The sequence below is a fragment of the Pollachius pollachius genome (assembly GCF_949987615.1).
Source record: "Pollachius pollachius genome assembly, chromosome: 10".
Taxonomy (NCBI): domain Eukaryota; kingdom Metazoa; phylum Chordata; class Actinopteri; order Gadiformes; family Gadidae; genus Pollachius; species Pollachius pollachius.
The window spans coordinates 8,949,080-8,970,894 of record NC_136943.1 but is presented as its reverse complement, the minus strand read 5'-3'; the positions used below and the strand labels follow the sequence as shown (position 1 = coordinate 8,970,894).

The following is a 21,815-nucleotide window of genomic DNA, read 5'->3' as shown; positions in this document are numbered from 1 at the left end:
TAAACCCCAAGCTGCCACCTCCATCAGCGTTGTGCGCAAGTGACGGACATCCTTGATTAGAGCCATCTTATTTCCCTGTGCATAGCAACAACCACTTTGCAACAAAAAATTACCACGACGCCTGAACACACAATTCCTCGAATCACAATACAAATACGTTTTTTATTCGATTCGACTGCAACATTATTTGTTCTGGACTTCACAAAAAAATAGGACTACACGACTTGCTGGGTTTTCTTACCTTGTCTTACTGGCTAGGCTAGTAGATTTCTAGTGGTCGCCTCAGACAGTTCCAGTAAACGTGTATCTTCCAGAGTCCAATAAAGAGCTACTTGCAAGTAAGGCGACGGAAGCAAAGTGAGCAGACCGGCCGGGGCGGCAAACTGAAGCACGGAGCGGAGCAGCGGGTCGCTCTCTCGCTGACGTTGACATCAGTAGAATGCTTAAGGTGGCCCCATTTAAATGAGCATCACAGTGCAAAGTTTAGCTTCAGTTACGCCCGTCTTTACATTTATCATTAACACCTTTTTGGTTGAAGGTACTGAAATATGATGTATGGATGATCATTGTACATAATTACACAAAATTGCATGACACAACAATTATGCAGATATTATGGCAAATTCAGCATCACTTAAAACCATACACAATTAACATTTTGTGCAAGCTTTCCCTGGACTCTCCTTTCAGTCACGATATTTAAACACATGCTGGAGAAAATATGATGCATACAACTCCCATACCATGGATTTCCTTGCATGCTACATGTGAGCAGGTAGCTGTGCCAGGGTGCTACTCAGTATCCAGATGGGTCCCTCAATTGAAAGGGAAAATGTCATGTTCCAGATGGTTGAACAACTGACTGCGCTGGATAGTGACCATTTGGCCTATAATGGGTTCCTAAGTGAAACTGAGTGCTAAACAGGAACTATATTCACAATGTCACAAATGTGACCCTACTCATATGTTTTCTTGTGTGTGTGTGTGTTTACGTCCATTTGAAGCACTGCAGTCTTCAATGTCACGAAACACAACAGCCTGATTTTGAAAAGTAAATCAGTAACAGCGGTAAGCTGGTTTATTGGCTGGTTTAACCACGAATAAGTGTTACGAAAGAAGGGCAGATGAAATAAAAGATTCGCAAACGTATCCATAAAAAACAGGATAAACAAATTAAAATAAAAATAAAAACAACAACAATTAATGGATTGGTTCCATCGTCAGATATGAGATATTATGTACAAGTCTTTTCTTTTGTCCCACAGCGCTGGTTCACGTCCTACGGTCCTTGGCTGCTGGTGGGGCTGGTGGTGTCGGTGCTGACGCTGCTCTGAATGAACTTTCGGAGGCCATCAAAGCCCTGCGTGAACAGATACTCCAGATACCAGCCCCACGGCTGCAAATGCTGCACAGACACACACACACACAGAAGGAAGATAAGGATCAAGGATCAATGATCATTAGACAAAAAGGGGGAAAAAAGTATTAAATATGAATGCCCAACATGGAGCTTACATCTCAGAACCTCAAGTCTATTAAACAACGGGGCAGAAATGAGGGTGGGAGAGTAAGAGAGAGAGATGTCCTACGTACATGAATGGATTTCAGGTCCACGTCCCGCCTCTCCGGCCAACACTGACAAAGGGAGTGATGAATATGCATGGTTAGACCACCTCCGTTAAAGACCTCAGCAGGCCACAGCTGGGCGTTGGACCCAGATCGACCGGGGATGTGGATTATACAGCATGCAAAAAAAACTCCCAATCTGGCACGGCTCAGATGAATAATAAAATGTACTTCTGTATTAATGTAGCTCCTATGAAAGATGCAGTATTACCACATCTGTCTCCCTGTCCAGTCCGCCTCTCATATTAACCAAGCTGCTGACTGCTACTGCGGAACCGCATTCCCATTTAGCCAAATCGGCCATGTTTTTCTTTTGTTATAGTTTGTATTGTTTAGTCTCTTTTTTTTGGTCTGGGTCCATATCGGCCCAGGGATAAACAAAACCCTTTCACTTGCAGACAAGCAAAACAAACGTAAACATGCAACAACAAAAAAGAGAAATTAAAAAAGAAATGAAGGCCATATAATCGCCACCAAACAGCACTCACCTTGTGGTGGAAGTCGATAGCGTAGCAGTGGAAGGCCGGGTGGTGGGTGAGGCTGAAGCTGGCCCAGTACCGCGGTACTCCACTTTGGTGCAGCACCTCCTCGCTCAGCTCAATGTCGTCTCCCGGCTGGAAAATCTTGGAGTTCCACAGGCAGTTGACCATGAAGACATGGTAGTGGTTGAACTCCTGGTAAGTCTGGCGGCTGATGTGAAATGCCTGCTGTAAAAGCGCACAGGCAGAATGGATACATGTTACAATATTCTATTCAGATGGCTTGTCATGAATCAGGCGCTTTTATCCAAGCAACCCGCGGTGAATTCAGATGGTTATCGAGCAGGCAGGGCTCAGGCACCTGGCTCAGGGGAGCGACAGGTGGGTTGCAGATATGCAGGATCGAACCCGGTACCCATACATCAATACTGCCCTCCATTTTACATCTAAAAAAATAAACACTGGACATAAATCGATTTTAGCTATGACTTAAAGAGATACTTAAATCTTGAACTTTTTTTCATTGCAGCCATACATTTTTTGTCAAACATGAGTGTACTTTCAAAAGTCTGCAGAATTTAAAAAAAAAAAAAGACAGCTCTATCAACCAAGAGAAGTCTTCTCTATATCCATTGGAGGTTTAAATTAACAGGGGGAGTGGAACAAGAGGGGAAGGCTGTACTGGAACATTAAGCTAACTTTATGTCCTGGTAGTTGTCCAATCTTAATATTATGGGAAATAGCTTCTGTTTCCATGAGCATTGCCCATACATTTGCATGCCGGTTGCTGAGCCAAGAGACAAGTTTTTTAAAGTTATGCATTTTGGATATATGCATACTAATTTATTTTTAAGTGGGAAAAAGGTGAAAATCTTTTATCCACAGTCTGGGACTGAAATTCCCCAGTGTGCAAAATATTCTGTGTCTTGCACAGATGTTTTCATACATTTACAACATAGAGGTAATCACGATTTGCTGTTTAATAATGCATTTGCTATTCCTTAAACAAAACATGTAAGAAAATAATAAGAGAAGCAATTAAATCAAAAATATAATATTCTCCACTGAAAAAAGTTAGATTATTACCCCAGTCATTTTTTCTTGCTTCTTGGCGGCGGTCAAGTTAATCTTGTACCTAGAAAAAAAAAAGCAGAAAACAGAAGGATCTCGAATAAAAATTCAGCGGCGCTGCTGTGTATATTGGCGTGTTGTTTACATGATTGTTTGCTGCGAACTAAACCTGATTTAACGCTGTAGGTCACAAGCCTCCGCTATACGCGTCATTAGAGACAAAGAAGGAAGGGCATGTTGGTTCATCAGGCCGTGTTCACGTTTAGCTTTGGTTGAAACAAACAACAAAAAGATCCTTCATCCTCCCCGAGGGGCCGCCGTCAATTAGTTGACATGGTAAGACGCGTGCGACGCAGCCACCGAGAACGCAATTAGACATTCTCCATGCGTAGAGCGGCGTTGTCGCTCGCCATCATCAATCATACATGTCAGATCCACTGAAGCGGCATCACACACCCTGATTTCTCTGACCCAAATGCCATCTGGCCCGCCACTGTGCTCAGCGGACCCAGCGTGGGTGGGGTGGTGGTGAGGTGATATTTGGTACACCACGTCAAAAGGTGTGAATAAGAGGAAGGTGCCAAGAAGACAGGCAGCGGAAGCTACAGGCGGTTGGGGGTGGGAGACGTGATCAGGGGGCAGCACCTGTACATGATCTGGGCCAGTCGGTCCACGCTGACGGGGTCGAAGGCGAACATGGCAAGGTAAAAGACGCTGGGCGGGATCATGACCACTAGGGGGAGCCCATACTTCTGGAATATGTCACACACCTGGAGGGAACAAACGCACAAACGCACGCACACACACACACACACACACTTAATACACACAATATAGCGTCATAACATCGGGAAAACCACAGGGTTTATTTTGTGAGAGCCATGGGGTGCAAAGTCACTCCAGTGCTCCATAGCGAATGGGTGTTCTCTCTAGAGGGGGATGTGTCATCCCCGTCTGCAGACGGAGAGGGAGCGCCACTCATTCATCAATGTCAGTGTCATTACCGTGTCGTAGAAGTCCAGGACGAAGCTGAGGAGCAGGGAGTGACAGCCCTCCAGCTGAAGCCCCAGGGAGGCCAGCCGCCCCACGAAACGCACAAGCTCCCCCACAGAGAGCATGAACCCGGACCGACTCACGTTCCTGGTGGAGGACAACGGAGAGTCATGAGCCTGGTGCACACACACACACACACACACACACACACACACAATGCCCGAACCATGACAGTGACATTGCTTCTAACAGACGGAATCATGGGTCTCGCTTGCAAAGCATGCGCACACTCAAAACACACATGCAGATGTGCTCACACAGAGAAACACATGCACAGACACGCGCACACAAAATAAGTAAACACAAACAGATGCATGCACATGGACACACACAGCCACATAAACTTAGACGCAGGTATGCACATACAAACAGGCAGACGCACACACCCCCAAACAGATGCACACAGATACACCCATGCATTGACAGATGCCCGTGCACACACACACACACACACACACACACAATTAAGGACCATTATAAGTAAAAAGACACAAGGAGCTAATCAGAGGAGCTTTCCTTGAGCCATTTGCTCCTTCAGCAGTTGTACCCTCTTATGCCAAAGAACAAAATGACCCAAAAGCAGCACTAGACTCAGAGGCAGGTAATTAAAATACTTTCAACAACCTGCCACTGACCACTGCTACTTGGGTGGGCTCACGAATTTTGCAAGTTTATTGGATGTGCACTAAATATCCTTAATATTGATTAGGGGAATGTCATTTTGGTTTAATATGAAGTGTTCATAAATCAATGTGGAGCGATGATCATTAGCGGAGCGGATCTGGTGACCGCAAGTGAGTAGAGCCCACTTGCGTCTGGTCATTGATTTAATGAGGAACAGCTGAATATGGATATAATTTTAACGTTTCCAATTGAAAACATTCATGCTTGAGGTACAAAAATAAGATCTCAGAATATCGTCTATAAACCGCTCAAAAAGAATGACTCAATTATGCGCAAGGAGAAAACAATGGATGTTCATGAAATAGCCTCCTTTAGAGGGAACAAAAGGTAAATGAGGCTGCCAATCACATGAAGTTGTAGTTGTAGTTGTGTGTGTAGTTATTTGCAGAGAAGGGAAGCACAGGGCAGGAACTTCAATCTACTCTAGGGAACCAAAATAAAATAAGCGAAATACATGGCAAAATAAAAATAATTAGCCTCCATATATTTGTATTGATTTAGGGTTTTTACACTACTACAACTCTCTTGTGCCCTCTCAATATGCCGGAGTACTGCCGAAAAAAGAAAAATGTCATGATGCATTGTGATGTACGAGCCCTGTAGCAGAGTTTTTATGGGGTAGGAGCGGGGGTGGGTGACTCACATGGACGTGTCGAGGTCAACGTTACGGCCGTCCTCCAGAGCGTGCACCGAGTGCCAGGTCAGCCATTTCACCAGCATGCCGTTCAGAGATTCTATCAGGCCACACTGGAGACGAGACACAATATATAGAAAGAGAGCAAAAGAAAGAAAGGGGAAAAAAGGAAGAAAATTACAACAAAGAAAAAATAATTTAAAAAATCCATACGAAAACACACCCAGCATGCAGCCCTTCATGTATACCACATGGCAACAGAGTTCATTGTTAAATCACAGCGCTGGTCTGTCTGTGACGAACGGCATGTTAGATCCTTCTGTGTGTGTGTGTCTGTGTATGCATGTGCGCATGTCTCTTCCTCTCTGGGGAGAGGAAGTGGGTCCACGCGGCCTACCTTGAAGAACACCGTGGATGTAAAGAACAGTTGCATCAGTGGCTCCGACAGAAGCCTGCTGATACCTGCGAGAGAGAGAAGGGAGGATTACAATTGCACCAGGCATATGATTGCATGCGTTCCCCTGAGAACTGCATAGACTGGTCCCTCCATCTGTGCCATGTGTCGGCATCTTAATTAGGGGGCTTTGTGAGGTTGAACTTGTGCCGTGATAATAGTGTGTTTCTGTGTCTTAATGTCAATGTGATACAGACAGACCGGTTGTGTGAGACAAAAACGAGAGAGAGAAAGAGAGACAAAAATGAGAGTGAGAGAGACAGACAGAGACAGAAAGAGCGAGGGGGAGAGAGAGAGCGGAAGGCAGACTGCCAGGCGCTGATAAGACGAGAGCAAGGGAGGCAATACTGACAGGAGCTGGGCACCACAGGAAGGTTGCTCAGGAGGGCCAAGATCTGTGGGCGGAGGAGGGAGCCGTCCCAGACGTTGAGGAACTTGTAGAGGAAGGCTTCCACGCTGGAGAACCCCTCCTGCAGGAGCGAACAGGAAAGGGTTAGAGACGAGTGAGAGACACTGGGAACTAAAATGTGTCTCTTATTAACAAGGAGAGCGAGTAACTGCAGAGTGTAACCGGAACCACCGACTGCCACACTGGATAATAACCAGGAGAACGGTGGAAGGATGACAACGCTGTGTGTGTGTGTGTGTGTGGTGTGGTGTGGTGTGGTGTGGTGTGGTGTGGTGTGGTGTGGTGTGGTGTGGTGTGGTGTGTGTGATGGTTCCAGGGACAGAGGGGGGGCGAGGCACACCTGGAGAAAGTTCTGCGTCGACAGCAACCGCTCCAGAAACAGGACCGCCTCGTCTGAACCTTGAGACACTCCGCCGTGGCCACAGAACAGAAACTCTGGGGGGGGGGGGGGGGGGACATGTAAAAAAAAATAAAAATGTTTGCCTCCATCTTCCCTAAATGCAACACGTCCCTTTGATGTGCTAGATAGAGCTTTGGGTTAAGTACAGGGTGAGCTTCACCTTGTTACTTGGTAAGGGGTTCTTTAGCAGGGTGTCTCTCACACACACACACACACACACACACACACACACACACACACACACACACACACACACACACACACACACACACACACACACACACACACACACACACACACACACACACCTTCATGTAGGGAGTGGCCGAGCCAGAAGTTGAGGCGTAGAAAGGCCGACTCGTCCTGAACGCAGTCGAGGAAGTGAAGTGCCACACCGGAGCCTAGCAGAGAGCCCATCTGAGCAGGTAGCTGACCAAAAGACGTAGAGGGGAAAAGATCTGAGCAACATGCAATACCTGCGCAATAATGCGAGCAGTCAGTCATTTCAAATATTGAGTAGAAGGGAAAGAACAAGAGGCAGACATGTCGTACAGTGGGGGAACTGGGGGGGGGGGGGGGCTGCAGACTCTCGTTTCGAGGGTCTGCAGCCTGCCTAAAGGAAGCTGTCAGAGAGATACCCAGCCCTGGAATCACTGCAAGTCGTATGGAATGAAACGACTGCAAAACGACTAAATAGTGAATAGTAAAATAACAAACGCAAACTGTGCATTTCTCTCACTCACTCTTCAGTCGAGAGTGTGGGGCTGCTCAATGCACTTAATTGACTCAAACCCGGAGATTAGTGCACCTACCGAACAACTGTCTGATTGCTTTACTTTCATAGAGTTCGCCATCAATCCGCTGCCGGGCCAATTCTGTAGCACTCCACTAATCCCCATGTTGCTTGTGTACCAACACAGCCAACACTATGGCACATCCCCTCCTGCTTGTTACGAGGCATAAACAGTCAGGGCGATCATCCTGCCACTCACAGACCTTGTAAATGAAGCCATGGCTTTGGTTCGTACTAAAATATTTATTGTCAAACGAATGTGCTTCTCACAGTCTGTTCCATCACATCCACCAATTAGGACTCAATGAGTCCCCGGTGCTGAGAGAGTGGTTTGCCATCGCCAGCCAATCACAGTCAAGGTATGTGTGATTCACGTTTGCGGTCCTGTGTCGCAAATTGCTGGCCCCTCCGTTACAGCACCCCACACCATCATCACCTTGGCTAGTCACAAGACCTCCCACGCAATTCAGGTGGCTCAACAACCCAACAACAGGCATGAGAGGATGGAGAAACGCCATGAAACCTCTAGGAAAACCATGGCTGTCCGAAAGGAGCAGGGAAAGTTACGGCACTCGTACTCTTAAAAGTTTCAGAGGCCTTCTTTTCTAAAGTAAGAACGACATGAACTATAATTAGGCCAATCAGTGAGACACGTCTTCAGACATTGACACGGTCAACTAATTATTCAAGTTGTGACAATTAATTGATTTGGCAAAAGGGAAGGAATGATGGGGCCGCTGGCGTGACTAGGCAGTTATATTCAGACGATCAACTACGAGGAGGTCTGGGCGACCCGAGCGCATCGGCAGTTTCCGTGTCCTCGGTCCAAGGGAAGAGTTAATGCCATTACTGTCATTGTGCCATTACTGTCAGAACTGATCATGCTCCTGCCAGGGAACCGAGAAGGCGCGATTCATGTAGCATTACGCATAAATGTCCTCGTTCCTGTTCAAATCAGCCGTTTGGATGCATTATCTCAATGGATCTGCCAAGAAAACAAACATTTATTTTATGGGCCATTTTTAAACAGCTGTGTGCGTGCCCTTACTTGTCCCTTAAGAACCGATCTATGGCCCATCTGATAACTCACTGCATAGAATTAATAAAAAAAGCTATCGCTAAGCAGATTAAGGAAAATAGTGATGAGCAGTGATGCGTTTTTCCTTTCCCTCCACCCAGAGGATAGCATAAATTGACAGCTGGAAACCACCTCTGCACTGGTATGAGACAGGAATAAAGAGAAAGTAGCAGAAATAATGTTCTTTCCGGTGCCACAGCACCATCATGTGGCCAGAATAATCATCACAGGTCATAACAGTGAAAGGCTTCAAGGGGTACATAAATATTGACACTAATACGTTATTTTAGATATAGATTTCGATTTGACCAGATTTGACTACATCATGCAGAAATACAAAATTGTTGGTGTAGGAGTCGTCATGTCAGTATATGAGAGACACAGTGAGAGAAAAAGGTTGGTATAGAACTGACTGAGATGTACCTCTATAAGATGCAGGTTCTCCAAGAGCTGAACAAAGGTCTGGATGTGGGCCAGAGGAACAACCATTTTGCTGAGGCTGGTCTGCTTCTGGCTCTGGACCACAGCAGTGAGCACTGGCAGGTCCATGTGCCCCAGTTTCTGTTGGAAAGCGGCCAGGGAGGTCAGCAAACATGCAATTCAAAAGGAGCTTCACCGGGCTTTTTAACATGACGTAACCAGATCATGTTTGAATGAGAATCAATCCTGAGAAGTCATATGATGAAATGCTGTGCTGTAATGTCTGGTTACTCTTTTTTCTTATTCTGGCTACCGTGAGAAGAGGTTTATTCAAGTAGAATGCTGATGTGTGGTTGTAGCAGAGGGAGTCTCACATGCCATAACTTATCAAGCAAAAGAAACAACAACACACACACACAGCCGTCTCCACTGACCCGTGAATTCCATCACACACATTTCCAATTAGCAACAGTGTGATGCATGCATGAATCAAACCACCCTTGACCCAAGATCCTTTTCTTACCCTTTTCCTCGAGCCGGCCTTCACCTGGGTCTGCAGGGCCAGAGGGAGGTCGGAGGAGACCCGGCCAGCGGTTCTCTTCTGGATGGCAATCAACGCCAACTTCCAAGGACCGTTGTGGTTTCTGAAACCGGCCTGAGAAGAAAAAGGGACAGAAGATTGATGAGCGAGAGGGACTTGGAGGGCAGAAGAAGGTACCAGAGTTGATAAGGACTAGGAGACGGTTGACGCACCCTTATTCGTGAATTGAGTGAGAGCGTGACCAACTCTGGGCAAAACACTTTGTAGAGCGACAACAGATGCAGAAGATATGGTTGCTTGCCCTGAGGAGAACAGAGAAAATGTTTAGTGACATGAGGTTACAATAGAAATATGAAGATAACTACAAAATGCAGACAACTCTTTTCTCCTGCAATTGAAATGGATCACAATCCATCCAGTCAATTTGCTCCTTGCACTTATAGTGGGATGAAACTTTTCCCAGCTTGCTACAGTATTAAAGCAAAGAGAGACACACAGGGGGCAGAATGGGATGCCAGTCCTCTGCCGGGCCAAACAGACATTTATCCCGGATCAAATTGATAGTCTTCAGAGTATTATAGTCGATATTTGTTCTTTGGCCATTATAATGCATTAATTGGAGAGTAAAAGCAGGCCACCGTATAGCTGCCAATAGGAGGGTCTAATGAAGCAAAAACTGAGTCAACCTCATATGGACAGGTACAAGCAAAACAGAACCAAACATAAGTTTATTGGGAACTGGACAACTGCAACTGGCTGTTGTTAATTGGTTGGGGTAGAGTAGTCATACAGGTTGTTTTTTTTCTCAGGGTCGAATCTCCAGATGTAAAAATGCTGGGAAAATGCGGAGGACACGTCTGAAAACGGCTATTGTTTTCAGAGGGGGACCCGTCCACCAGATGACTTGGTCATTCACATGCAAACTGACACACATTAGGAGTGATCTCTTAGTTTGTGTCAGTTTGCATGTGAATGACCAAGTCATCTCACCACAGCCTTCTGCAACAGATCTGCTGATCACATTCAATCTACCTGAATCCTCTCCATAGTATTACAAATACCAATACTTATCTTGAAGTTCACTCATGAGTGGCTTCATATTGACATTGTTTACATTAGACATTGAGGTCTATTTTTCCCATAAAACAGCAAGGGATTTACCATTTTAGAATGCAGCTCCAGTAGCTTTCGGACTCGGAAAAGACGCACTGTAAACAGGAAACAGAATTTAACAGTCAACAGTTGAAGGCTAATTCGGAGACCAAGAAGACGTTAAAATAATGAAAATAATTCATTTAATTTCAGCATACTGCTATATATATATATATATATGCTATAAAATATTTAACAACTATGGTCAATATTTTATGTATTTCTATTACACTTAGATAAAACAAGCAATACTGTTAGTTAGGGCTGCAACAACGAATCGATAAAATTTATAACAATTATATAATATAATCTATTACTAAAAGCGTTGGCAACGAATTTGGTCATCGATTCGTTGAGTCGCGCGATAGGCGCGGCACTGTTGCCATGGTTCATGCACGCCCACAGCGAGCTTTAGTGTGAGCGACCACAGCTTGTATTTTGGTCATATCTTAACACTGGACTGTAGGCCTATATAAAAGTGTTCCTCCACTGTCTTTGGGTTGAAAACTCCTTTAACCAATTTGTGCCGGCTGCTGCGCGGCGCAACATTGTATCTAGTAGATACAATGTTGCGCCGCGCAGCAGCCGGCACAAATGGGTTAACCCAGTATCCGTCTAGTCCAACCGAAAACTCTGTCAGCTGCTGTTGCTGCAGACGGTGTGCAGACGGGCGCGGAGTCGCATCAACAGTCATTCAAAGCAGCGGTAGTAATCACACAACCGGACGGTGTAGAAAGTCCCGTCAGTTAAAAATAGTAATCCAGTTTTTAAATCCATGTTAAAATCGTCAGGATATAGAGCTATTAAGCTTTAAAAAAAGTCGCAACCAGTGTCAAATGTGATGTGTTCAGGTCGGCTCAGTAATATGATTAATGTGTTTTGAGAAATTTGAGATTTTGGCAAAAACTTGTTTTTGTTGTTGACCGGTTAACCATGGACATCCCTTATATACTGTATATATATAAATGTATATCATACATTGTATGTTTTTTTTGTGTTATATTTTTTTTATCATTTAATATTACTTTTAATAGTTCCGGGACGTTGGAGCAATAACCTGGTGTTTTTACACTTAGTCTGCACTGTGAATTTGAAGTAATGTTCAGTTTTTGAATAAAGATGCGGCAATTACAAATGTTTCTTTTTTTATCCGATTCATCGATTAATCGAAAACATAATCGACCGATTAATCGATTATTAAAATAATCGTTAGTGACAGCCCTACTGTTAGTCCCTACTACTGTTAGAACACTGTTAGTACAGACTTCTAATTACTGGAATTTTTTGTCAAAACTTGGTACTATTACAGAACTATTATATAAAGTGGGACATGACTTACCACATTCTTTTCTGGTCAGCAGATAAAGTAGGTGGCATATATAGGGACACTGGAAACATAATGCATTTCATCATTAACTCCTGCTTCAGTCAACAAAGGCTACCTTGCTACAACCAGTTGAGGTTACGTCTATCCATCCATCAAGCCTTTCATTTACCTCCCACTATGGTTAGAATTCAATTTTAAAATCAAATAAGAAGCTTTCGGACAATTTTAAAGGGCACTATAAAAAGTTGAGGCAATTTTCTATACGAAGGAAAAACCATGGCGTGCAAGGAAAAATTAAGGTATGGATATTGTTACAAAATATGATGAAATATTGTTCATCAACTAATACAAAATGAGTGCAAATACTGACACGTACTGGCTATAAAAGGCATTGCCCCAAAGTGTTTTGTTACCTTCCACATGAGAACTTACCAAGGTAGACCTCATGTTTTATTGCACTTACCAGATTTTCTTCAGTTACAAAGCTGAAGAGGAAGCCATAGATGGCACGAAGATTGTCTTTGGCATCAATCATGTCAAAGACAGTCAGCACCCATTTGATGAAAAGAACCTGTAAGAAATGCAATAAAAAAATGACAGAAAATATATAAACAACAATTCTGATAATGGGATAATCGTATTTTGTTATTATCAAGTAATAACAATTTCTGCTTATTGTATGAAACCTTTTTCGGTCTAAGATTTTAAATGAATAATTGCTATCATTGCCATTATTGCTAAATTTGTATAAACTCAAGAAGAATCTGTAGCTGCAGGCCACAATTTGACCAGAAGCAGTAATCTGAATAAGCGGAAAGCAAACTATAGCTAATGTCAAATCAAAACCAGATTATCTAAAAAACGTTTTGATGTTCTTTAAATTATTCAAAGGGCAGCCCAAATTGTTTCACAGAGAACATGTTATTTTTTTTAGAATGAGCAGTTATATTTTCCCCTAAAAAATCTGCAACAAATGTGTATACATATATTCTTTAAGTGTGAAACATGCTTAAATCACCCTACTCTACTTGCACAGGCAAATGATACGTAACAAATATATTCTATAAGATAATATGACGGCAGGGTTTTGTTGGTTTAAAAAAAAAAAAGTATAAATAGATTTAAAAGTCTCCTCAACATATCCACACAAAAATGACAAAGCAACAACGCTTAATTAACCTGTATTCTGATTGGGTCTGACACTTGTTTCTTACCTGTGTGGCGATCGATAATTTTCCAACACACAGCCACACCACTGCACGCACAACAGCTTGATGTGGAACCACAGTGGAAGGGAGGAGGCACTTCAGTATCCGTACACATGGCCTCGTTCCTACTCCGGAAAGGTACACAATCAGTACAACAGCCAAGAACAATTTAAACTGGGGGAGTAATAAGGAGGGTCAGTGTTCTTTACCATACCTGGTTAACATAATTAGTTGATAAGCTCAAAGATACAGTGGCTGTGATTCAATATGTAAGCTAACCATACATTGTGTACCCAAGTAATGTTATTCATGTTGATGACATTTGTAGAGAAGTGATCGGACTGATCTGACGGCCACCATCCAGCAGCTCATTACCATGGACAATATTATTTTCATTATACTTTAAATGTTTGCTTGTAATACTACTATACATCCCCATTGTGCCACCCATGCAATCCTAACGATCCCTTGAAGGAGCGATACCCCATTCTGCGATTATTCTCAAGGTGTTTTCCTTGATTTCTCCTTGGGATCTTTCTGCTTGCCCTTTTTGAGGCTAGGTTTAGATGGTTTCAGAAATACATAGCCTGTAAAGCCCTTCGAGACTAACTGTGATGAAAAGCTATACAAATACAATTGACTTGGAATTGGCAAAAGCGGTTAGTCTGTATTTACCCATTCGGAGGCTCATGGCAAACTCCAGCATAACAGAGATGGCTTCTGGCGAAAGCCCTTTACTGTATGCCACCCTCTCCACCGCAACAAGGTTGTTCTCCAACTCATAATTTCCTTGGATCGGGGTACCTTTTTCAACTAGAAAAGGAAAAGGTTATGTTAAAGTGACCTACTGATCGCTCATATCTTGTTCCTCTAATGCGAGCTACTACTGTATTGTGGGTGTCTGTGTGTGTTCGTGTGATTGTGTGTGTGACCCGTTAATATCGGATAGCTCAACTTTTCTGACTGGAATGTATAAACTAAGATTACTGTATTACTCTACCGACTAACATCGGTAGAGTAATACAGCATTACAGTTGAAAGAATGAGATGTATGTGAGTGAAGTGGGTGTATCTCGTTCTGCTGCTTGTTGTTAGCATCAGCCTACCCTTTGAGAAGTACTCTAGTGCAGCAACAATCGGGTCCTTCGCCTGGCTCTCTCTTTTTGCTTTCTCTGCGACCCGCAAACTCCTACAAATGCTTCGATTGGAGGTCGACGACGAATCTGTTGAGGACGACGAATTTAAATCCGGTGGTATAGGTGGGATAAGTGTTGCTTCCATTGTCACATTTCTAAGTTAAAAACATAACCGGCCTGCCCCTCTCCTCGCTCTTTCAAACCAAACTTCCGCGCGACCGTTTGGTGTGCGCTTGCGCACTACATGGCATTGCATCCGCAAACAACGAGCGGCATGCTGGTTGTTGTAGTCATACTATGTCAAACTGCTCATAACTTCTACTGGCATTTTCGCATTAAATTCCAAACTATAACCTTGTGCGTGCACAAATTAGCAATATGCACACTAATTACCCAAATACCTTTAGATCAGATGGATAATGACAGCATTTTTTTATTGACATAAAGCAACAATATTTTAAGCTATTTAACGTACGAAAACCATGAATCAGAAACTCCAAAGTTATTTGGTGCATTTTTTAGTTATATATTTAAAAAAAGATAGCCAGTCTCTCCTTCTATTTGTTATTTTTTTTATTTTGCCAATTTCATTTGACAGAAAGAGTCGATGTTGAAACACATTTTCATCTCAGACCTCATTCCCAAAGAAGAATTGTAATAGGAATGCTTTTCAGACCAAAATTAAACAACTGTGACATGTAAACATAACACTTGATTAACAATTAATAGTACAAAAAAAACAATAACCATTTCAAAGGCAACATCCAATTCTCTGTAAGGAAAATATAGACTTACATGTCACAGAAACAACACCTCCGGTCGTACATATAGCAACTCAGCATTGGATATTTAAATTGAAATGAGTAATTATACGATTTTCAGTTTATGCATCATGGATAATCCCATGCATAGAGATGCATATCATTTTAAGAAAATGTAAATGATATTAAATGTTTTTTCTAAAATAAGGATCAACTTAATGATATTGAACCTAATAATATACGTTCCCAATTTATGTCATGTTGTTAAATTTACTAATCATTATGCCAAATAAAACTTGGTTGAATATTTTATAAGGCTGATTTGTATCATTTTCCCTATATCATTAATGTTAAGGATACTTAAACAAATGTTTGAATCTAAAGATAATTTATAACTGACATGATTCACAAAAAGACATATCAGATTAGAAAATAAAAACAAGTCACTTCATTGTCAAATAAATAAACACAAGAAAAAATTCCATTACATTTTCCACAGTTATGATTGTCCATTGGTATGACTAGACAACATGGGAAAAGAGTTTTGGAAATCACAATAAGAGTGCAGAAGAGTAGGTGAATGTGTAACCAGTGATGTATCTGTCAGCCCGCCGGATAGGACCAGGGGCAATGTGAGATTATTGTTAGTGACCTGACATCCCCTCTAAAAATCTGCATTAGGCCAACTGCAACGCTCCCTCCTTCCCTGTAAGTGTGCCCTAAGTCAAAGTGATGCACTAAGACTGCTTGACCTTGTTCTTTTCCTGCTCATTGATGTGTGGTTCCTCTCGACTCTCCTCCCTTTCGGGACGCTCGTCGCTCTGGCGAGCGATGAGGAGCCGACAGGTGAGCAGAATGCCAAAGACTAAAGCGTGGGCGTAGCGTTTCAGAGGGTCTCCCACCAGCTGATGGAAGAAGAGAACTGCCAGCATCACTAGCAGCAACAAGAAGTTAGCCACATCCTTGGGTTTGCCCGGGACGAGGGTCAGGACCACGCCACAGCCCACCTCCAGGGATCCGATGATCTTGCGAAGCAGCACAGAGCTGATGCCGATCCTTTTTAAACCAGGCAATGCCTTGGCATAGCTTTTATATGCCCTTTTCTGAAAAGAAGAACAGTAATGATGATGACAGAGAATTTAAAGATGATGCAACTGTTTTGTTTTTATTGAAATACATGCCCCATTAATGCTTTCCCATCCACAAAGCCTAAATTGGGAAACTCTCCATTAACACTTAAAAACATACCCTATCATGTCGTTTTGCATGGTATTATTATTTTACTTAACATGTCACAACGTCGCCATACATCTGCACCTGGAATAAACCCCGTAATGCTTCATGCATAGCCTCTTTGACAATGATAGCAGTTTAGCCTCAGTCAACAGCATCGATGTTCTGACGTATTCTGACCTAGTCGGAAATGAACCCCCTTCACGTGACCGCGCACAGGTTCAACGCAACACTCACAACAGCAGGTGCATCTCACAGAAACTGCTCGAATGAATAGAGCGCCGCCATTGCCCATAGTCTGTTTAACCACAAACCGTGCGAATCAACAGCAAACCCCCATGCTTTCATTAACTGTTACCTTTTAGCCATGCAATAGGGCCAATAGGATAAATCAGCCCAATACCATAGTGTTTATTTTTACCTCGTTTTTAATCCAAAATATCCCCCCCCCCCCCTCACCCCCACCCGCACAGACCCAATCTTAAACAATAAAGACATTCATATATTTTTTTCTTGGTCGTTCGCTTGAATATCAAGGATTATTTGTTGCATGTGTTTAGATTGTTTGCGATTCATTAATTCAAATTGTAATGGGAAATGTGGCCGTGCAGCGTTTTTGACTGAGCTGCAGTACGGCATGTTCTGACAAAATCGTATTTATTAGAACGACCGAAAATACTTTCCAATTGAAATCTTATACACATTGTAGGTCAGCTAACAGTCCATTATTCAAGCAGTAGACGGCCCCTGGTTGTCCTACCCAGCACAAGACAATGGCCTTTCCTACCCCCAAATGCTAGTTGCAACTCATCACTTACCATTTCACTGTATGCATCTTTGCTTAACCTCGGGGTGAGTTTAATGGTTCCCATAAACACAAAAAATAGACCCAGAGCAAACGAAAGGGCCACAATGGTTATTGTCCTCGGTGAAGCCATCTTCATATAGGCTATGTCCCGCCAGCACCGAGGCGGTTGCTCCACATTGAAGTGATGAAAGCCCCACTACCGTCAACGCAGTGGATACACTTGCGTGGGGGAGGGGGGGAGTGGGTTGCTGGATGTGCAACAAAAATGGCGATTAACCCGACCCTGTTATCACGGCTGGATGAAATGACTTGTTACTCATGTCCGATTGAATACAGTGATGTTATCGTAAATGCGTAATAGGCCTAACTGTCCGAATACATCCATGATCGCACCGTGCCACCAAATTCGGCGCCTCTACAATAGCTGTTCGTTTGGCAGTCCCCATCAAACATTAAATGCGTTGTCCATTAGAATGTACTACAATTGTAAGACAACATCCCATATAGCTAAATTACAGGCAAAATGAATTTTAAGTAGCTTTTCAAATTTCAAATAAGAAAAGAAAATAGTCTGGAAATGTACAACAAACAAAAATAAATCAAATATATTCCAAAATTGGTAGAGGTGTACAAAAATGTTAGAATAGCTACGTATACAGGCATAGACATTATAACGGTAAAAAAAACGTTTATTAATGAATAAGTAGATTTTTCAATTAAATATAGGCTACTCCACTCCTTTCCTTGCATGTCTGGAAAATGTATTGCTTGGACACTATTTCCATTCATATAAAAATAAACAATAATCAAACAATAAATTAACAACCAAAAGCTATTCCATGGCCCCCAGTCACTCGCCAAGATCCTGTCTCTCCTTCATAGTCAGGATGGCTTTACGGTACAGATCTATCAGGGGGAAACAAGGGATCATCACATTATTCAGACCAGGGTGCCAAATGTGCTCTGTTGAATTTGAGTTTAAGATTTTAGGGAGTGGAGGCTCACCTAGAGTAGCAGACAGGTCCACCTGTGGGTGACCAGACGAAAGGGCATCAGCAGGCGTGTCCTCTGTATTGATCTTGCTCTTTCGCTTGACTTTAACCACCTTCTTCTTCTTTTTCCTTGTTTCTTCTTTAGCTAGTCATGAGACATGATCATGTGTTATTTTAGTTTGGGTTCCTCTTCAATAATGTTTGTATTATAACCACTATGCTATTAACTTTCCATTCGATCCACTCACCTGTAGTGGATTGTTCTTCATTTTCCTCAGGTGATTGTGGCACGTCCCGAATTGGCTTGTCTTCTTTGACCTTTTTCTTGCGTCTGAGTTTGCCTTTCTCTTTCTTCTGAGGGATCAATGGACTGCTAGCCTTCTCCTTCTGCCCAGACGGCTCCTGCCCTTCCTCGCTGCTCTCGCGTTCGTCATTCTGCTGCGGTTCTTCCCTCAACTGTGTCTCCATATCATCCTCAATTTTCACCTGTTTCTTCTTTGATCTCTTCAACTTCTTTTTCAGCGTATTTTCCTGTGAACCAAATGTACATAAGCTTGTCAGTGGCAGTTTTATATTATAACAAAACTTAATTGAGAGATTCTGTGTTGCCATGGACAAATAAGTGAGGCATGTGACGTGAGACGGTTAGTTGTTTGTTTTTACCTTTTTTAGCATGTTTCGAATAGGCTGCATTTTGCCTCCACTTTTGAGCATTTTCTCCTTCTCTTTAGGCCGGTGCTCCTGGCGGGGGTCAGACTGGCATGAGGGCAACCTGCCACACAACACATGAATTGACCAGGTTAAAAATAGTAATCCGGCACCATTTATCAGAACATGATTTAGGTGTGTTGTTCCTTTTTCATTAAAGGGGAACCATCACAATCGGCTACATCATCAAATCAAAACTAGTAGTAGAGTAGATGGAACAGTGAATAAAAAGTTCCTGCACGCTGAGCTGTTAAGGGACGAATACAAAGGCCTCAATCCAATGACCTCTGACCTTTCTTCTTTGGGTTTTTTTCGACGGCCCTTCTCCGCTTTGCGAGGTTTGTCCGCATCGCCCGGGGCAGCCAGGGGCCTCCTGCGGTCCTGGGCTACCCGGGCACACAGCTCCGGGTAGTCTAGGCACACGGCCCGCAGCAGCCACTGGAGCCCACGCAGGGTCTTTTTGTCGGCCCAGCGCCGCAGGTCCGTTGAGGCAGAGCAAGGCTCCTGAGAAGGGGGGGAGACAGTGTTCAGTAACTGTCTTGGCTTGAAAATAGTTTATAAACTGATTGTCCAAATATGAATGTTGTTATTAATAATAATAATGAAAAGAAGAATCGTCATCATTATCATAATGATTCGTATTTGTGGGTGCCTTAAAGCCCCCTCAAAGAGACACATCAACAGTGGTAAACAGGAAACAGACACCAGAACAGGGCAGATGGGTTTCAAACCGGGTAGGCCAACTTCAAACCATGCGACATTTAGAAGCAGTGAGAATGAGTCTGATTGATCAATATATGTGTATGTGAGTGTTTGTTTGGGTGTCGGGGAGAAATATTGTGTATTATATTTAATATGGATGTTAAGGACAACACTTACTATATGGCATAGAGAGCGGCTTTGGTTGACAAGTTTTTCCAGAGAGAGTACTTCAATTAGCTCACTTCCCAGCAGAGCGTTCACTTTGTCCTGTTTGTTGGCCAATCTATAACGATAACAACGAATTATCACATAAAAGAATGATCAATGTTTTCTGTAATTACAGAAATGGTAGTTGCATTTATTGGCCACTAAAGGGCGCTGTTCGACTGTGCAAGAGCCAAATGATGCTTTAGCTAAACACCCTAAACAGAATCCCTCCCGGATTTACATTCATTCGACCTACACTAATATCGGTTTTCCCGCAACTCTGGGCTGCTTCAGCATCTCCGACAGGACTTCCTTGACCTCCTTTATCCGCTGCCTGTCACTAGAGTCCACCACGAAGATGATCCCATGGACGTCTCCGTAGACCTCCCTCCAAACCGCTCGGGACTCAGGCGCTCCGCCAACATCCAGCAGGCTCACCAGGTAATTATCCACCCTCAACTCCGAGCGAACACAGCCATGAGTCGGACTCGTGTTCAAACCTAAGGGCACTGAGTAAGACATGATTCATGAAGGGGGGTCATTTTAATTATGTGGATTTCTTTACACCTGCACTTTTTATTTTTATTTTTTCATTCTTAATCAATTTGTTATGTGTCAAAAAGTATACATATTGAACATAAGTTATTTGATTACCTCTCAACATACCCCTGACTGAAGATGTCTTTCCAGCCTTGTCAAGACCAACTACCAGTATGGTCACTTTCCTGTGTTAAACATGGGCAAAACATACAATTCACTAAATCAAGAATTTTTGCTTCATAGCCGTTTTAAGGCTCAACTAGTGATACCTTTTACAAACAGGAGGTCGATGTAGTAAAATTTGCATATCCTGACCTGATTGGTTCCTGTAACTTGGATAGCCAGCTGTAGCAATTGCTCATCAGATTGAACATGTTTGGATGAGGAGGGCCAGGTGAGCACAGTGGCCACCATCTTCTCTGTAGCCTGTATCTGAGCAGATTGCAGACTTAATGACTTAATGTGAGACACAGACAAACAAATGCACGCATACACATACACACACGTACACACAAACACACACACACACACACGTGCCGGCACACAGAGACACAACTCAAAACAAAGACTTAAAATACTTCAGGCTGGTGGTGTAATGGCCATCGTACGTATCAGGACAAATCCTGCTGAGCTGTCAAAAGAATGTCCCTCTCTATGTGCATTATTCGTGGTGCACATGAGATTGTGCTGTTTGCGTGTTCTGGGACTGGCACACTGTCCAATCACAACTAAGTAGATGCACGTAATCATTTTAGACTTATGCATAAGTAGCGTGCAGCAGTGAGATGGCCAACGAAAGCCATGGACAATAAAAATGTCATAAGGTGAAGAGGGGGCCGAACAATTTGAGAAAATAACGAAGCAGGCATTGAAGGCAATTGCCCAAACCGTAATTGTACACCAGTCCCTGAGTGTAATAGTGTCTACTTCATTACATTGGAAACAATGCACCCCACACCTGCACTTAGTGCTCTAAGTTCCCTGGAGGCCTGCTCTAAGACACACACCAGGCTTGTCTATAGGGACACCATGTACTAAGAACACATTTGGCAGAGACAATTGCTTGGGTCTTTTAATCTGCCTAAGCCCTGAGTGAAATAATGTTGTCAACAAGATGAAGGTATTTCTGTTTAGTCTGGAGGAAGCAGACAGTCGTTTTTTTTTTGGGATAGTTATTACGAGAATTTGATACGGGCGTCGTATGAAAGGGGGTAATAGTTTATAATTTGTATTGTAACAGTATCAGTAAGAAAAGAGTTTATACAATAAAATGAAATGTAGTGGTCGTCGTTGTTGTTGTTGTTGTTGTTGTTGTTGATGTTGTTGTAGTATGGAATGACTAATTACCATGATTGAATTAAGTCATTATAGCTCAACTACCAACACACTTACACAACAC

General features: G+C 43.0%; 3 protein-coding genes across 4 annotated transcripts in view; all 3 read right to left on the bottom strand.

Moving 5' to 3' along the window:
* The window catches only part of cenpi (centromere protein I), a 35,711-nt gene extending 21,056 nt beyond the window's left edge, over positions 1–14,655 (bottom strand). The window contains exons 1-20 of one of the 2 annotated variants that reach the window (XR_013812190.1): positions 14,436–14,655; positions 14,005–14,142; positions 13,336–13,454; positions 12,585–12,692; positions 12,134–12,182; positions 10,804–10,850; positions 9,855–9,944; positions 9,625–9,756; positions 9,105–9,242; positions 7,119–7,239; positions 6,751–6,845; positions 6,354–6,471; positions 5,945–6,009; positions 5,557–5,660; positions 4,181–4,316; positions 3,822–3,946; positions 3,192–3,240; positions 2,115–2,333; positions 1,594–1,635; positions 242–1,405 (exon numbers count right to left, since the gene is read on the bottom strand). Coding sequence is in view for 1 of the 2 variants with exons in the window: in XM_079745470.1 (XP_079601596.1) it covers positions 1,280–1,405; positions 1,594–1,635; positions 2,115–2,333; positions 3,192–3,240; positions 3,822–3,946; positions 4,181–4,316; positions 5,557–5,660; positions 5,945–6,009; positions 6,354–6,471; positions 6,751–6,845; positions 7,119–7,239; positions 9,105–9,242; positions 9,625–9,756; positions 9,855–9,944; positions 10,804–10,850; positions 12,134–12,182; positions 12,585–12,692; positions 13,336–13,454; positions 14,005–14,142; positions 14,436–14,610 (2,196 nt within the window). In the remaining variant the exon portion in view is untranslated. Of the gene's footprint in view, positions 1–176; positions 1,406–1,593; positions 1,636–2,114; positions 2,334–3,191; positions 3,241–3,821; positions 3,947–4,180; positions 4,317–5,556; positions 5,661–5,944; positions 6,010–6,353; positions 6,472–6,750; positions 6,846–7,118; positions 7,240–9,104; positions 9,243–9,624; positions 9,757–9,854; positions 9,945–10,803; positions 10,851–12,133; positions 12,183–12,584; positions 12,693–13,335; positions 13,455–14,004; positions 14,143–14,435 lie in introns of those variants that run through there. The other variant, XM_079745470.1, reaches the window with a different exon arrangement.
* A 365-nt stretch (positions 14,656–15,020) lies between these two features.
* Positions 15,021–17,435, bottom strand: tmem35 (transmembrane protein 35). The gene is made up of 2 exons (XM_079744220.1): positions 17,278–17,435; positions 15,021–16,329 (listed from the first exon to the last, which is right to left on the bottom strand). Exons 1-2 carry the CDS (start codon positions 17,401–17,403, stop codon positions 15,964–15,966), a joined length of 492 nt encoding a protein of 163 aa, XP_079600346.1. The 5' UTR covers positions 17,404–17,435; the 3' UTR covers positions 15,021–15,963.
* A 682-nt stretch (positions 17,436–18,117) lies between these two features.
* Positions 18,118–20,790, bottom strand: arl13a (ADP-ribosylation factor-like 13A; the record flags this gene model as incomplete). Its single annotated transcript, XM_079744893.1, has 9 exons — positions 18,118–18,173; positions 18,273–18,404; positions 18,508–18,790; positions 18,923–19,031; positions 19,260–19,471; positions 19,847–19,952; positions 20,133–20,385; positions 20,531–20,601; positions 20,732–20,790. 9 exons carry the CDS (start codon positions 20,788–20,790, stop codon positions 18,118–18,120), a joined length of 1,281 nt encoding a protein of 426 aa, XP_079601019.1.
* Between the last annotated feature and the right edge of the window lie 1,025 nt (positions 20,791–21,815).

Bases quoted from the DNA above. Each gene is read 5' to 3' on its own strand.
- tmem35 (XM_079744220.1), bottom strand. From the start codon at position 17,403: ATGAAGATGGCTTCACCGAGGACAATAACCATTGTGGCCCTTTCGTTT. The intron at 16,330-17,277 runs GTAAGTGATGAG...TCTTCTTTTCAG, and splicing joins AAGATGCATACAGTGAAATG to AAAAGGGCATATAAAAGCTA.